General features: G+C 41.2%; 1 protein-coding gene across 1 annotated transcript; it reads right to left on the bottom strand.

Annotated features, from left to right (window-relative positions):
• Nucleotides 1–281: 281 nt before the first annotated feature.
• On the bottom strand, nt 282–1386 carry LOC135651352 (fatty acid desaturase 4, chloroplastic-like). The gene has a single exon (XM_065171402.1). The coding sequence runs from the start codon at nt 1349–1351 to the stop codon at nt 476–478; it is 876 nt and encodes a 291-aa protein (XP_065027474.1). The 5' UTR covers nt 1352–1386; the 3' UTR covers nt 282–475.
• Between the last annotated feature and the right edge of the window lie 14891 nt (nt 1387–16277).

Genomic DNA, 16277 nt, shown 5'->3' with positions numbered 1-16277 from the left:
ATACAAACATATGATATGTGGAAATTATTTAATTACAAAAATAAATGTTAAAAATTATATTAAAAATTATATATTTAGGAAAGTAAATTATTTAATTTTATTATTTTAAAATTTTAATTTTATAAATTTATTTTTTTAATCATGAGATTTTAATGTTTTATTTTTATAAATATAAAGATTAAGATCGAAATTGGAATGCAAGATTAATTACAAAAGTTAATTTATAATTAGTCTGAGCTAATTTGTAATTAGCCAGTGCCTACCTATATATTAGCGCTATATTCACCTTGAAATATTGTCCTCATAAATTATGCCAACAAGCGAATCAAATCCAACCCAAATCCCAATCATGGGCCCACAGAAGAAAAGTTCTCTTGTTTTCTTTTTTAGCCTACGCTGCATGCAAACTTTAGTGATAGTCTGCAAATATATGTGGCCTTAAAAGAATAAGCTTTACGGAGCTCCACCGAGTCGATCATGGCTTGGTGGCCGCCTCGGTCTCCTCTCGCCACTCCGGCTGCGTCTCGCTCCACGAGCGCGGCCGCACCCCGAACCTAAAGAATATGAACATCTCCGCCGCCTCGAACACCTTCCACCGGTCCAGCGCCGCGTTCCACACCCCGCTCACGATGCAGTAGTTGGTGTTGTACGGCTCCCGGTGGTGCGCCGCATGCGAGGGCCGCGACACCAGCACCCCGGCCTCCTGCAGGGCCGCCACCGCCGCCGGCAGCCGGCTCCTCTTCTCGTGCGCCCACGCGTGGAACTGCTGGCTCAGCATTACGCAGCCGGCGCACGTCCCCACGAACGCGTGCGACGCCGCGTCGCCGCCGCCGGCGTAGAGGAGGGCCTCGATGGGCAGCACGGCGAGGGCCACGGATCGGGCGAGGGCGTGCAGGTTGTTCGCGAACTGCCGACGGGTTATGGTCCACGGCCAGCGGTGGTGCCCCTGGAAGGCCTCGATCTGGGAGCCAAACACCGGCGTCGACGGACCGCCGTAGTTGTCGATGGCCCAGTGGTAGATGCCGGTGCCGAGGTCGGCGAGGATGTAACCGACGTACGCGGCGAGGAGAGGTTCCACGACGGAGCCGGAGTCGGCTGCGGCGGCGACAGACTTGGCCAAGGAGCTGAGCACGGAGGCAAAGCCGGTGGCGACCCACGCGCGGTGCGACCACGTGGAGCGGAGGGAAGAGGGGTCGTGGATTGCAACATTGGTCGGACTCATGCGGGTAACGTCGTCAAGGCGGGGCGGGGCGGCGACGGCGGAGGGGTGTGTGGAGATGGTGGCGCGACATGGGCGGTGGTGGTGGCGGGGGACCCTGGAGAGGCGCGAGTAGGGGGTTAGGGTGTACATTTGGAGGGTGGAAGAGCTAAGGAAAGGGAGGAGTGGGAGGTGACTAATAAATAGAGATGGAGGAAGAAAGGGGGTGGTGGTGAGGAGCAGAAGGGGTGGCTTGTGGTGGTGGAAGGGAGCACGTGGGTGCGTGGAGGGCGTCGAGCAGCGTATTGGAGTTTGAGAGACGAGAGGGAGAGGCGGTGGCGGCAGCCGAATTGCTTCGGTGAGAACCACAGAAGAAGCATACTGATGTGTAATAGTCTGTGGACAGCGTCAATGTTGTACGCGGGAAGGTTATGGAAGGTCAGCAGTTGTGGCTTAGGAGTGGCCAAGTTCAGCTGCTGTAGAATACTGGTCGGAACCAACATTTAGCTTCTCGTCCTCAAACACCAGAAAAATAGAGAGAGCAAAAAAATATGCCATCTCAATTCCCAACTCCAAATTTGTATGACGAACACATATTAAGAGATAAGACAAAAAAAATATGATAACGAGTAGAAATGAAACACATATTAAGAGAGTGAAGAAGAAGTAGGACATGAAGAAAGGCCCCGTAGAGGAGGAGCAAGCAAGGTAGAAAAACTGCAGGTACAAGTGCAGTTGTGGAGGAAGCAGTGAGAACCATCTGAAATAAGAGAGAGAAACAGAGACAGAAGTGAGCAGAGGAGGAGGAATGTAGACTCGGATCAGCTGGTGGGCGAGCGAAGACATTTCCAATCGAGTATGACGAGGGGGACGTGGGAGATCTTGTGCCACTCCCTCATACCCCTCCTGCCTCCTCCAGTAGCATCGTCGCACCGATCGCTCGCACATACTAATCTTCATTTCTTTCAGGCTGGGAGGAAGGCCGTCCTCCGGCATCCATCGGATTCGCAGACTTAAAAGAGAGACGGAAGGCGTCTCGAGGCGTTGGGTAGTGACCGTGGATCCTCGCATGATTCCGACGATAGCTCTTGTAGCTCTTGGAGAGAGGTGAGACACTGAAACCACGCTTATATTTTGTGTTGTGATATATAGAGTTTGTTTTTATATTTCTACAGTTTAGTTAATATAATTTTACTTGAAAAAAAAAAATAAAACAGAGCTATACACGAAGTATTTGAAGGCATCAACTAATTTAGCTAATAAAAATTTTAACAGTACATAACAAAATTCTGAACTCAAATTTCATCTTCGTCAATAAAAAAAAAAAAAAAAAGCCAAAGGTAAACTGATTGTTTCTACTCAAACTAATAGTCCTTCGGAAACATAGAGCGGATGCTATGTTCCTGAAGTCAAAGAGTGTGTGTGTGTGTGTGTGTTGCACTCAAACGTGTAGAGAATCCACAGGGAGATGCAGGAATTTGGCCAAATGGATGATTACATCTAACTTGAATTGATTCGAACTTAGTATCGATGCGGTCATGGGTTGATAGTCAAGGTGGCATTAGATTCGTTATTCGTCACTCTAACGGGACTGCTGCCTGTATGCTGTTGTTAACCTTTATCCTCTATAGAGGGGAGAACTCCTCGGTTGATTTCTATATGCTGTCGTTAACCTCTATTCTTCGATGGAGAGGAGAACTCCACTCCTGCCATAAACCTCACCTCTACAGTGATATAAAGAAAGAATTAAATTTTTATATGCAACCAAATAGAACATAATTAAATGAAATCATAATCAAATAAAATATCAAGATTCAAAAAATCTCTTCACGGTAAAAACCACAAGATAAATCAGATTTAATCTAATATAAAAATAATGAATATATAAATCTTAATTTTTTTTTTAAAACCCAAGCAACAATCACACGAGAATAATTGGGATATAAGGATTAAGTCACTGTGTACAATATCCAAATTCTCCCTAAGTAATCACTACAAGAATCTACTATAGATCTGATCTAACCTTATATGAGAACACTAACTAGATGATCGAGAATAGTCTCTTCGTATTGTCCTTATCTTCTTCCCTTTCATTCTCTTATTTTTCTGTCATTTTCTCCTCTTTTCAAAACACATTGCTGCTACAGTTTTTTGCCCTTGTTATGTTGGGTCCAGCCCATATGTGAGCTTGGACAATTGGGTCTTTGGAGCCCAAATCAATAATTAAGAGAGATAAGGTTTAGTGAAGTGTGTGTGCAGTGCAGCAAGAGAGTGGACAGTGAACGTGTGCGACGACGTGCAGAGAAAAGAGGAGAGAGAAACAAAGAGGGAAAGTTAGGTTTTCGAGATTTCTATTTAATGATTGGCCAAACGTGATCAGTTTTAGCTCAAATTTTATGTGGAGAATTCTTGCAGCAAACTCTACAATCCGAATGGTGTTGATCTATAGTTTACCCTCTCTAAGGTACTTTCCTGCTATATCCACTTTGTGAGACCTAGAATTCTTTTACGAGGAGATCCACCCTATCTAATGAAGATAGGCTATTCTTGAGCCAAGATCTATTATCTTGATGTTATTATGATCCTCTAGTTATCTGGAGAAGACCTATTATAAACCTGTTATCATTATTATTGATAGTGAAAGTTTGAGATGGACTACGGTCCCGTGGTTTTTCCCACATTGGGTTTTTCACGTTAAAAAGATTTGGTCTCACTGTGTGCTTGATTATTTGCTCTATTGTTTATGCTGTGCTGGTTGATATTTACATTTGGATATCAAGTTGGTATTTTGATGAGGAACCCATTTTGATACACAAAGAGGGAAAAGAATATTTCGCTTTAACAAGTTTTTTCCCAACAAGTGGTATCAGAGCAACAGATTATTTGGTGCTAGTTTTTCTTGTGTGATTGAAATGGAGTTGATGGTATAATTAAATTGAACTCATCAAATTATTCCACTTGGAGGCGTCTGATGGAAGATTTGCTCTATTGCAAAGATTTGTATAAGTCTATCAAGGTTAAAGATAAACCTTCTACTATGGACAATGAAGAATGGGAAGTTCAACATAGAAAAGCTATTACTTATATTAGAAGATGGATGGATATAAACTTGCATGAGCATATTTCAGATGAAATCAGAGCTGATGTTGTTTGGCAAAGGTTAGAAAATCTCTTTGCGAAAAAGACAATGGGAAATAGAATTTCTCTCCTCAGAAGGCTTGTAAATTTGAAGTATAAAGATGGTGGTAATATTGTTGAGCACATAAGCCTATTTTAGAGTCTTGCAAACAAGTTGGTTGCTATGAAAATGAATATAGATGATGAGATGCAAGGATTATTACTTCTCAGCTCTTTACCAAAAAGTTGGGAAACGTATGTGGTGACTATTTGTAACTCCACGCCAGAGGGGACTCTAACTATAGATATGGTTAAAGATAGTTTGCTAAATGAAGATGCTAGAAGGAAAGAATAGGGTGAATCTTCTTCTAGTGCATTTGTTACTGAAAAACAAGAAAGACGTGGAAGAAATTGATACTCAAAGATGTAAGGCATGTTTCAGATATTCGTCTTAACTTGATATCTACAGGTAGACTTGATGATGAGGGTTTTGCACATTATTTTGGTAAAAGCAAATAGAAACTTACTAAAGGTTCTCTGATTGTGGCAAAAGGAAAGAAGATTAACTCTTTTTATGTCATGGAAGCTAAGCTACACAAAGGAGAGATTAATACAATTCAAAAAGGTGAAAGTATAGATCTTTGGCATAAGAGGCTTGGACATATCAGTGAGAAGGGACTTCAAACTCTTGTTAGAAAGCAGTTCTTACCAGAGTTGCAAGGTACATCTCTTAAATCTTGTGATCATTGCTTAGTTGGAAAAACACAAAGAGTTGCATTTCAGACATTTTCATCATCTAGAAGATAAGATGTTATTGATTTAGTTCATACTGATGTTTGTACTATGCAAACTAGAACTCTTGGAGCTGCTCTTTATTTTGTTACTTTTATTGATGACTATTCTAGAAAAGTGTGGGCTTTTTGCTTTGAAATCTAAAGACTAGGTACTCGATGTTTTCAAGGAGTTTCATGTCAGTGTTGAAAGAGAAACTGGTAGAAAACTAAAGTGTATTCGATCAGATAACGGTGGCGAGTACAGGGGTCCTTTTGAGAATTATTGTAGGTTCCATGGTATCAGGCTTGAGAAAACAGTTCCTAAAACTCCTCAACAGAACGGTGTGGCAGAAAGGATGAACAGAACCATTGAAGAAAAGATTAGGTGTATGCTTTCCTATGCCAAGTTACCAAAGTCATTTTGGAGGGAGGCTATGAGAACTACAGTTGATATGATAAATCTTTCTCCATCAGTTCCTTTGAAAGGTGATGTTCCAAAGAGAGTATGGAGAGGAAAAGATATATCTTATAATCACTTAAGAGTCTTTGGGTGTAAAGTATTTGTTCATATTCCCAAAGATGAGAGGTCCAAGCTTGATAGTAAAGCAAAAGTATGTATCTTCTTGGGATATGGTCATGAAGAGTTTGGGTACAGATTATGAGATCCGGTGAACAAGAAGATTATTAGAAGCAGAGATGTTGTGTTTCTTGAAAACCAATTGTTTGATGATGGTGATAATATTGAGAAGCCAGAAACTTCTGTTTATATTCCTTGGAGTTTAGGTCCAGTTCCTTCACTTGTAGTTCATGATGATCATGGGGGAGATGAATAAGAAGATTGTAGTGAGAATACCAGTGATGATACAACTATAGTTGATGATGTTGAACCAACTGAACAAGCACCTCCACCACCAGTTGAGATTCTATTGAGAAGATCCACTAGAGAGCGACAACCATCTACTAGATATCCTCCACATGAGTATGTTATGCTTACTGACGGGGGAGAGCCAGAAACTTACCAAGAAGCTATTCTACATGAGAATAAGAATGAGTGGGTTAAAGTCATGCAAGAAGAGATGAGATCCTTGCTTGAGAACCACACTTATGACTTGGTAAAATTGCCTAAAAAGAAGAAAGCTCTCAAGAATAAGTGGGTTTATAAATTGAAGATTGAAAATAATAGCTCACAACAAAGATACAAGGCACGACTAGTTGTGAAAGGATTCAGTCAGAAGAAAGGTATTGACTTTGAAGAAATATTTTCTCCAGTTGTGAAAATATCCTCTATCCGAGTTGTTCTTGGTTTAGCTGCCCGCTTAAATTTAGAAGTTGAGCAACTTGATGTGAAAACAACATTTCTTCATGGTGACTTAGAATAAGAAATTTATATGGAGCAACAAGAAGGTTTCAAAGTCAAGGGAAAAGAAAATATGGTGTGTAAGCTTAGGAAAAGCTTATATGGACTCAAACAGGCACCTAGACAAGATGTCTAGATGAGGAGGCGCAGTGGGAGCGTGGATGCGATAGCGGGACCCACGAGACGGACGATCGTGATGCATGAAGATGCATCAAGATGTCGACTGAACCGACGAGGACGAGATGAACGATCACAGGGCATGGAGATGCACCGTTGCACACATAGATCTTGATGTGAGTGATTAAGCCTACTGGCTCGGGCCTAATCATATTAGGTTGTGGTCCATGATCATCTGGTGTGATTGCTTATACACATACTAGATATGTATATATATTTGCATGCGATGTAGATATATATTAAATATGTATATGTGTGACATGTCATATTAGGAGACCAAATCATAGAAACATCTCTCTCGATAATATTAAGTCGGTAAACGTGAGGCAATTAGATTGACCCACGTGGCCTTCCATCGTTATGAGTAGGAACCGATTCCCGGCGTAGGTTGAGTTGGTCGAGTCCCTCGAGACTCACCTATATCGTGATTCACTATCTTGCTTACGACATAGAGATGTTACCAGTGACCTGAGGGCATGGTATGCTTGTTCGAGTCCCTCGAGGGTATATCATCAAATCAGACTCATCTTGTAACGAAGGTGTTGACTTAACCGAGCATCATGGTTGGTCGAGTCCCTCGAGGCCATGGTGATTCGGAGGCCGAACAGGATGGAAATCACAAGGAGTTGTGATCGACAAGAGTTGCCTACCTTTTAGGCTTAGTGTGATTGGTCGAGTCCCTCGAGGTTACACTAAGACGCTGATTGGATCCTGATCCCCACTAGAAGTCTACCGGAGACTTCCATTTCACGTGCTGAGGGTGTCGCGTGACTCGTTAGTAAAATAGTGGGAGCATTATTAAGATAGAAGTCCATATCTTGATAGTTTATTTCTTACAAAATCTGCATATTATTCATTTCTGCTACATCTTTATTTTCAGAAAATGTCGCTTTCAAATCCCTTACGTGGCATACTTGATGTCAACCGCCTCATTGGTCCAAATTATACGAATTGGCTCCGTAACTTGAGAATTGTTCTCACAGCGGAGAAAATCGTGTACGTCCTTGATATAGTGATGCCTACGCTCGAAGAAGGGGCAAGCGAGGATGAGATCGCTCGTTACATGAAGTATATTGATGACTCCACTCTTGCTCAGTGCTATATGTTGGGCTCTATGACTCCTGAGTTACAGAGACAACATGAAAAGATGGATGCCAGATTCATTCTCCTACATGTTCGCAAATTGTTTGAGGAACAGGGAAGGACTCAACGATATGAGATATCCAAGAGCCTCTTCCGTGCTAGGATGACTGAGGGGACACCAGTTCAGAACCATGTCCTAAAGATGATTGAGTGGATAGAGAAACTCACAGGTCTAGGAATGGTCCTAGAGGATAACTTGTGTGTGAACATTGTGCTTCAGTCCCTACCAGATTCTTTTTCACAGTTCATAATGAATTTTAATATAAACAAGCTTGAGGTGACTCTCCTAGAGCTCCTCAATATGTTGAGGGAGGCAGAGAGTACTATTAAGAAAGAGAAGCCAGTTCTCTACACTGGTGAGACCATAAAGAAAAGGAAAGCAGAAAGGTCCCTTAAGAAGGGAAAGGGCAAGGGCAAACCAGGTAAAGCAAAGGTTGCTAAGAAAGACCCAACAAAGAACAAAGGCCAGTGCTTTCACTGTGGTAAAGATGGGTACTGGAAGAGGAACTACAAAGAGTACCTTGCAGAAAGGGCGAAATAGAAGCTTGGAGAAGCTTCAGGTACATTCATGATCAATCTCCAATTGTCAGAATTTTGTGATAATGCTTTGGTATTGGATACCAGTATTGCTTATCACATCTACAATTTATTGTAAATTCTAGCAAAGCCAAGGGGAGATTGGCGAGAGAAATATTGCATAAAGGTTTGTTTATGCTAGACACTACTCCACGTATCATGAATGTATGTCTAAGAGGAAACGAGATGAGATGAACAGTGCATACCTATGGCATTGTAGGCTAGGTCACATCCATGAAAGAAGGATTCAAAAGTTGCTAAATGATGGATATCTAGATCTATTCGACTATGTGTCATATGCAACTTGCGAGCCTTGCCTTCGTGAAAAACTGACCAACTCTCCATTTAGTAGAACTGGAGAGAGAGCCACTAAGCTGTTGGAACTCATACATAGTGATGTATGTGGACCCATGTTAACTCATACCATTGGTGGTTACTCCTACTTCATTAACTTTACTGATGATTTCTTAAGGTATGGATATGTGTACTTAATGAAGTACAAGTCCGAGGCCTTTGAGAAATTCAGAGAGTATAAGAATGAGGTGGAGAACCAGACTGGAAAGAGTATCAAAACTCTTCGATCAGATCGAGGAGGTGAGTACTTAAGTACAGAGTTTACTTAGTTCCTCAAGGACCATGGGATATTATCCCAATGGACACCTCCTTATACACCTCAGCTCAATGGTGTCTCTGAAAGGAGAAATCGTACGTTATTAGACATGATACGGTCCACATATCTCATTCTGGGGATATGCCCTAGAAACCGCAGCTTACCTTATGAACAGAGTTCCAACTAAGTCGGTAGTGTCTACACCATATGAGATATGGAAAGGGAAGAAGCCTGATCTTAAAGTTGTTAAGATTTGGGACTGCCCTGCCCACGTTAAAAGACACAACCTTGATAAGTTAGAATCAAGGATAAAGCGATGCAAATTTGTGGGATACCCCAAGGAAACTTGTGGGTATTATTTCTATCATCTCGAGGACCAAAAGGTCTTTATAGCTAAGAGAGCAGTGTTCCTTGATTAGGAACACATTCTTGGTGGAGACAGTGGGAGAATGATAGAGTTGAGCGAGGTTGGAGAACCAAGCTCAAGCACCACTCTACAGCCCGAGTCTGTTCAGGTACCTAATACACAAGTTTCAACTTTACACAGGTCTGATAGAGTATCTCATCCTCCTGAGAGATATGTGAGACATATTAGAGGAGAGGATGTTGAGGATATTGATCCTTAGACCTACGAGGATGCTATTATGAGTATAGACTCCGGGAAGTGGCAAGAAGCCATGAATTTTGAGATGGATTCTATGTACTCCAATAAGGTTTGGAACCTAGTTGATGCGCCCGAAGGTATTGTACCCATCGGTTGCAAGTGGATCTTTAAGAAAAAGATCGGAGTAGATGGAAAGGTAAAGACCTATAAAGCAAGGCCAGTGGCTAAGGGGTATCGTCAAAGGCAAGGTGTTGACTACGATGAAACCTTCTCACCCGTAGCAATGCTAAAATCCATCAGAATTCTATTGGCTATTGCAACACACTATGATTATGAGATCTGGCAGATGGATGTGAAAACCGCATTCCTCAATGGGAACCTCGAGGAGGAGGTGTATATGATGCAACCTGAGGGATTCGTGTCCAAGAACTGCCCAGATAAGGTGTGTAGGTTGCTTAGATCCATTTATGGACTAAAGCAAGCTTCCCGAAGTTGGAACATAAGATTTGATGAGACAATCAGATCTTATGACTTCGTTAAGAACGAAGATGAGCCTTGTGTGTACAGGAAGGTAAGTGGGAGCACTATCACCTTTTTGGTGTTATATGTGGATGACATCCTCATCATTGGGGACGACGTAGGAATGCTATCTACAGTAAAGGCTTAGTTATCTAGACACTTCTCCATGAAGGACTTAGGGGAAGCATCCTATATCTTGAGGATTAGAATCTATAGAGATAGATCCAAGAGGATGCTTGGCTTGTCCCAGTCCAGGTGCATAGAAACCATTGTTAAAAGGTTTGGCATGGAAAATTCCAAAAGAGGTCTCATACCAATGAGACATGGGATATCGCTTTCTACGAGTATGTCCCCAAAGACTCCAGAAGAAAGAGCGAACATGAATATGATACCTTATGCCTCAGCAATAGGGTCTATCATGTATGTCATGCTATGTACTAGGCCTGGTATAGCGCATGCTTTGAGTGTCACGAGCAGGTATCAGGCGAATCCAGGCTTGGAGCACTGGAAAGCAGTAAAGTGTATCCTTAAGTACTTGAGAAGGACTAAGGATCTTTTACTAGTATATGGAGGTAATAGCCTTAAGGTTGAAGGCTACACTGACTCAAGTTTTCAGTCTGATATCGATGATAGCAAGTCAAATTCAGGGTATGTGTACACCTTGAATGGAGGAACAGTGTGCTGGAAGAGTTCCAAGCAAGATACCACTGTTGACTCGACCACAGAGGCAGAGTACATTGCTGCATCAGATGCAGCAAAGGAGGGAGTCTGGGTGAAGAAGTTCATCACAGATTTGGGAGTCGTGCCGGGTAGCAAGGAGTCGATCTCCTTATATTGTGACAACAACGGGGCGATTACTCAAATAAGGGAACCCGGGTCTCATCAGAAGTGTTCTGAGGAGGTTTCAACTTATCAGAGAGATCGTAACCCGAGGAGATGTAGTAGTGGAAAGAGTTCCATCCGAAGATAACATTGCAGATCCACTGACAAAGCCATTGTCTCAGATTGTCTTTGAGCGTCACAGGGGTCTGATGGGGATCAGACACATAGGTGATTGGCTTTAGGTCAAGTGGGAGATTGCTAATCATAGGTGCCCAGCAAGCCAATCACGTGAGTGATGACACGTGTGACTTGATACAGAATCTTTTTTGCCTATTATATTTTGGCGTATATCACTTTATAACTATTGCATATGTGCATATATATATATATATATATTGTGATGTCCTTGGATTTGTGCAATGAGAATCGGATCGTGATGAGATCACGATAATGAGATCGATTCACCTTTAAACACATATCCTAAATAATCCCGGTCATAGGTTACTCGAGAGGGATATCGTGATAATCGGACAGACTGGTGTGCTGTATACCCGTCCATATGATGGATGCAGCTGGTCTCATAGCTGCTTGTGTAGGGACACTAGGGATACAGTACAGGTGCTCATTGGAGAATGAGTTCATTGATTGATCCGCTTACGGAATGCTGGATGGTTGATGATGCCTTAATGTCAAACAGTGATTCCGTAGTCCTAGTGGTGTATCTGGTCCTTAGACTTGAGATACCAAGGATGTCCTGTATGAGTGCTCCACTCTTTGATACCAGACTTATAGGTTTGGCTGTCCCAGATCTAGTACAACTGGTCATTGGGAGTGGTAGTCGACCTTACGAGGGCTATTGAGTGTCGATAGAGGATCATCCACTCTCGGCGTCATGAGAGGAATATCTCATGTGTTCTTGTTCAGACAAATCCCTGGCCAGGGTCATTCGGGTTGAAAGAGAAAGAGTTCTCCAGGAGAATCCGATTAGAGCGAGACTCGAGTAGAAACCGTATGGGTCTGACAGCACCATGCTCGATATACGGTCTTTGGGATATTAGAGGGATGAGGGACTATAGGTACATGGTAACTGAGGACAGACAGGTCCAATGGATTGGATTCCCCTGTATCGTCTGGGGACTACGGCGTAGTGGCATAGTACATCCGTAGTCGATGAGTCAAGTGAATTATTACATAGATAATAATTCACTGAGTTAGAAGGAGTTCTGATAGGTATGACTTACAGCCAGCTCGATATTGGGCCTAAAGGGTCACACACATATAGTAGGCATTGCGATGAGTAGAGGTTCGGATATGAGATATCCGATGAAGCTCTTGTCTTATTGGATGCAGATCCAATACCCACTAGGGGAGGACCCATTAGGGTTTAACAGGGGACCTCTATAAATAGGAGGGATTCAGAGCCTCATAGACTAGAGCCTTTGCTTGCCTTTCATATTCTCCTCTCCCTCTCCACCTCAGAGTAGGCCTAGAGTTTTGAGGAGCGTCGTCGTAACCCTGCTGTGTGGATCACCGCTAGAGAGGAGGACGCTTGACCTCCTTCACCCTCTCATAAGGATCTGCAAGGAAACAGGGACATACGATCTCCCTAGGTAACACAATCTACTATATACGCAATTTTAAGTTTCGTGGATTTTACGCACCAATCTTCGCACGACGACGAACATCTCTTTAGGAATCAAGGATTTTGTTTTCTTATTCTTCCGCTGCGCATATGATGTCGCCCCCAAGATTTCCTAACAAAGCGCTCTCCTCTCTAGCGGTGATCCATACATTTGGGCTACGACGACGCTCCTCAAAACTCCAGGCCTGCTCTGAGGTGGAGAGGGGGAGGAGAATAAGAGATGCAAGCAAAGACTCTAGCCTATGAACCACTAGTTTCCTCATATTTATAGAGGTCCCCTATCAACTTAACCCTAATGGATCCTGCCCTATTGGATATTGAATCTCTATCCAACTACCTAAGCCTCTTAGATTAGTGGATCTCTATCTAATAATCTCTCATGGGCTCTTATTGGATCTCATTCATAGGATCCAATAAGATAGGGGCTCCGACGAATATCTCATATCCGAACCTCTACTCATCACAATGTCTACCATATGTGTGTAACCCTCTAGGCCCAATATCGAGCTGGCCGTGAGTCATACATGTCAGAACTCCTTTTGGCTTAGTGAATTATTATCTCCATAATAATTCACTAACTCATCGACTACGGACGTTCTAGGCCATTACGCCACAGTCCCCTGACGATATAAGGGAATCCAATCCATTGGACCTGTCTGTCCTCAATTACCATGTACCTATAGTCCCTCATCCATCTAATATCCTAGAGATCGTATACCAGACATGGTGCTGTCAGACCTATACGGTTTCTACTCGAGTCTTGCTCTAATCAGATTCTCCCAGAGAACTCATTCTCTCTTAATCTGAATAACCCTGGCTAGGGATTTGTCTGAGTAAGAATACATGAGACATTCCTCTTATGACACCGAGAGTGGATGATCCTCTATCGATACTCAATAGCCCTCGTAAGGTTAACTACCACTCCGGATGACCGGTTGTACTAGATTTGAGATATTCAAACCTATAAGTATGGTATTAAAGAGTGGAGCACTCATACAGGATATCATTGGTGTCTCAAGTCTAAGGACCAGATACGCGACTACAGAATCTCTGTTTGATAATAAGGTATTATCAACCATTCAACATTTTGTAAGCGGATCAATCAGTGAACTCATTCCCCAATGAGCACATGTATTGTATCTCTAGTGTCCCCACACGAGCAACTATGAGACCAACTGCATCCATCATATGGACAGGTATATAACACACTAGTCTATCCGGTTATCTCGATGTCCCTCCCGAGTAACCTATGACCGGGATTATTTAGGATCTGTGTTTAAAGGTGAATCAGTCTCATTATCGTGATCTCATCACGATCTGATTCACATTGCATAGATCCAAGGATATATATATATATATATATATATATATATATATATATATATATATATATATATATATATAAAGTGATAAATACTAAAATATAATAAACAAAAAGACTGTGTGTCAAGTCATACGTGTCATCACTCACGTGATTAGCTTGCAGGACACATATGACTACCAAGGCATTTATGACTAAAAACCGACTTGTTCTTCAAGGCATTTATTTCTTTTGGTAGTTATACCAAATCATATGTGTGGTTCTTCTGAACAGCATATATCTCTTCCTGAATAGCAACAAACCACTTCTTTTTTTGCTCACTTTCAACTACTTATTGGTAACTCTCTGGTTCACCTGCATCAGTAAGCATTACATACTCATCTGTATAGTATCTTATGGAAGGTTGACGTTATCTAGAAGATCTTCTCAACTGAGGTTCTATAGGAAGTTGCTCTCCAACTTCTTCTTGCTTAACATATCCTGCAGGTAGATTAACATCGGACTCTACACCATCTTCCTACATATCTCCCCCATCACCCTTATATACTGGAGGAGTAACTGGGTCACAATCTGCTAATCATTCTACATAAGTTTTGGTTGGTGCCTTCTTCTTCAAATCCTCAAAGGTTTGATCCTCAAAGAAGACCACATCTCTGCTTCTAAACACCTGCTTTTTTGGATCCCAAAGCCTGTAACCAAACTGATCATATGAGTAGCCAAGAAAAATACATTCTTTAGTCTTACCATCCAACTTGGACCTCTCATTGTATAGAACATATACAAATGCATGACAACCAAACACTCTCAAATACTTGTAGAAAATATTTTTCACTAACTATATATGCTCTGCAACATCACCAACTAGGGTTGTACATGGTAACAAGTTAACCACATCAACTGCAGTCCTCAAAACCTTATCCCAAAACTTTTTGGGTAGCTTGGCGTATAAAAGCATGCATTTGTTCTTTTCTATGATGGTATGGTTCATTCTCTCTGCAATAGCATTATGCCGAGATGTACCAAGAATTGTCATCTCATCTTGGATGTCATGTGACCTGCAATAATCATTAAAAAATCCTATATACTCATCATCATTATATAATCTTATGCATTTCAATTACCTTTCTGTCTCCCTTTTAACTCTAGCATGAAACTCTTTGAAGACATTAATAATCTGATCTTTGGTCTTCATAGCATAGACCCAAACTTTCCTAGAAAAATCATATATAAAAGTGATAAAATAAAGTGCACCACTGATACTAGGAACATTAACAGATCCACAATGAGTTTTTGTCCTTAAAAGACTACATACATTTGTATAAACACGGTCTATGACATGTATTTTTCTAGACAAAGCAGGACTAGCAAATGAAACTTGGTGTTGTTTATTAGCCAAACAATCAATACAAGGGTTCAAATGTGTACCTCTGAGATTTGTCATTACCTCTCTCTTGGAAAAAACTTGTAGCCTCTTCTCGTTCATGTGTCCCAATCGCTTATGCCATAACTCCAGAAGTCTTTCTCTGTAGCATTCAGTTGCTTACCATAAGCTTTGGCCTATAACTTGTATAAGGTGTGACATTTCTTTCCACTAGTTATAATAAGAGAACCTTTACTAAGCTTTCATTGCCTTTGTAAAATTTGTTATCATACTTTTCATCGTCTAGCTTTCCAACTGAAATTAAATTCAATTTCAATTCAACCACATGTCTCACATCCTTAAGCACTAACTTACAGCCAAGATTGGTCTTTATGTGAATATCACTCATGCCAATGATGTTTGTCATGTCATAGTTTCTCATCTTGATAATACCAAAATTTCCATACTTGTATGTAGCAAAAAACTCCCTCTATAGTGTAGCATGATAAGAAGCACCTGTGTCAATCACTTACTTAAGATACTGATACACAAGAAAAAATATCATCATAAGGAGACAAAATTAAATAATCATCATTCCGCACTATAGTTGTAGTATTATCCTTTGACTCTATAGACTCCACATATTTTTCCTTTTTCTTGCTCTTCTTAGGTTGCTTACATGGATTCTTGTAATGTCTTTTCTCACCATAATTATAGCAAACAATATCTTTTTTTTATCTTGACTTGCTTCTACTCATGCCTGAACTACTTATATCCTTAAACTTTAACCTTCCTTTATTATCTGAGATAAGTACTTATGAATCATTCTAAAATATTGCTGAATTCTTTCTTCTTAACTCCTCATTCAACAAACTGCTTGTTACTTGACTCATGGTGACAACACCATCTAGCACAAAATTACTAAGGAAAACCATCGGTGTCTCCCAATTTTCTAATAATAAATTGAGAAGTAACAATATCTGCAACTCAGATATTTTTCATAAATGATAACTGGTTAGTGATACTTTGCATTTCATTTAAATGTTTAGCAATAGAAG

Source organism: Musa acuminata, chromosome BXJ3-10 (genome assembly GCF_036884655.1).
Source record: "Musa acuminata AAA Group cultivar baxijiao chromosome BXJ3-10, Cavendish_Baxijiao_AAA, whole genome shotgun sequence".
NCBI classification, from domain to species: Eukaryota; Viridiplantae; Streptophyta; class Magnoliopsida; order Zingiberales; family Musaceae; genus Musa; species Musa acuminata.
This window is presented reverse-complemented; position numbering and strand designations above follow the sequence as displayed.

Bases quoted from the DNA above. Each gene is read 5' to 3' on its own strand.
- LOC135651352 (XM_065171402.1), bottom strand. From the start codon at position 1,351: ATGTACACCCTAACCCCCTACTCGCGCCTCTCCAGGGTCCCCCGCCAC.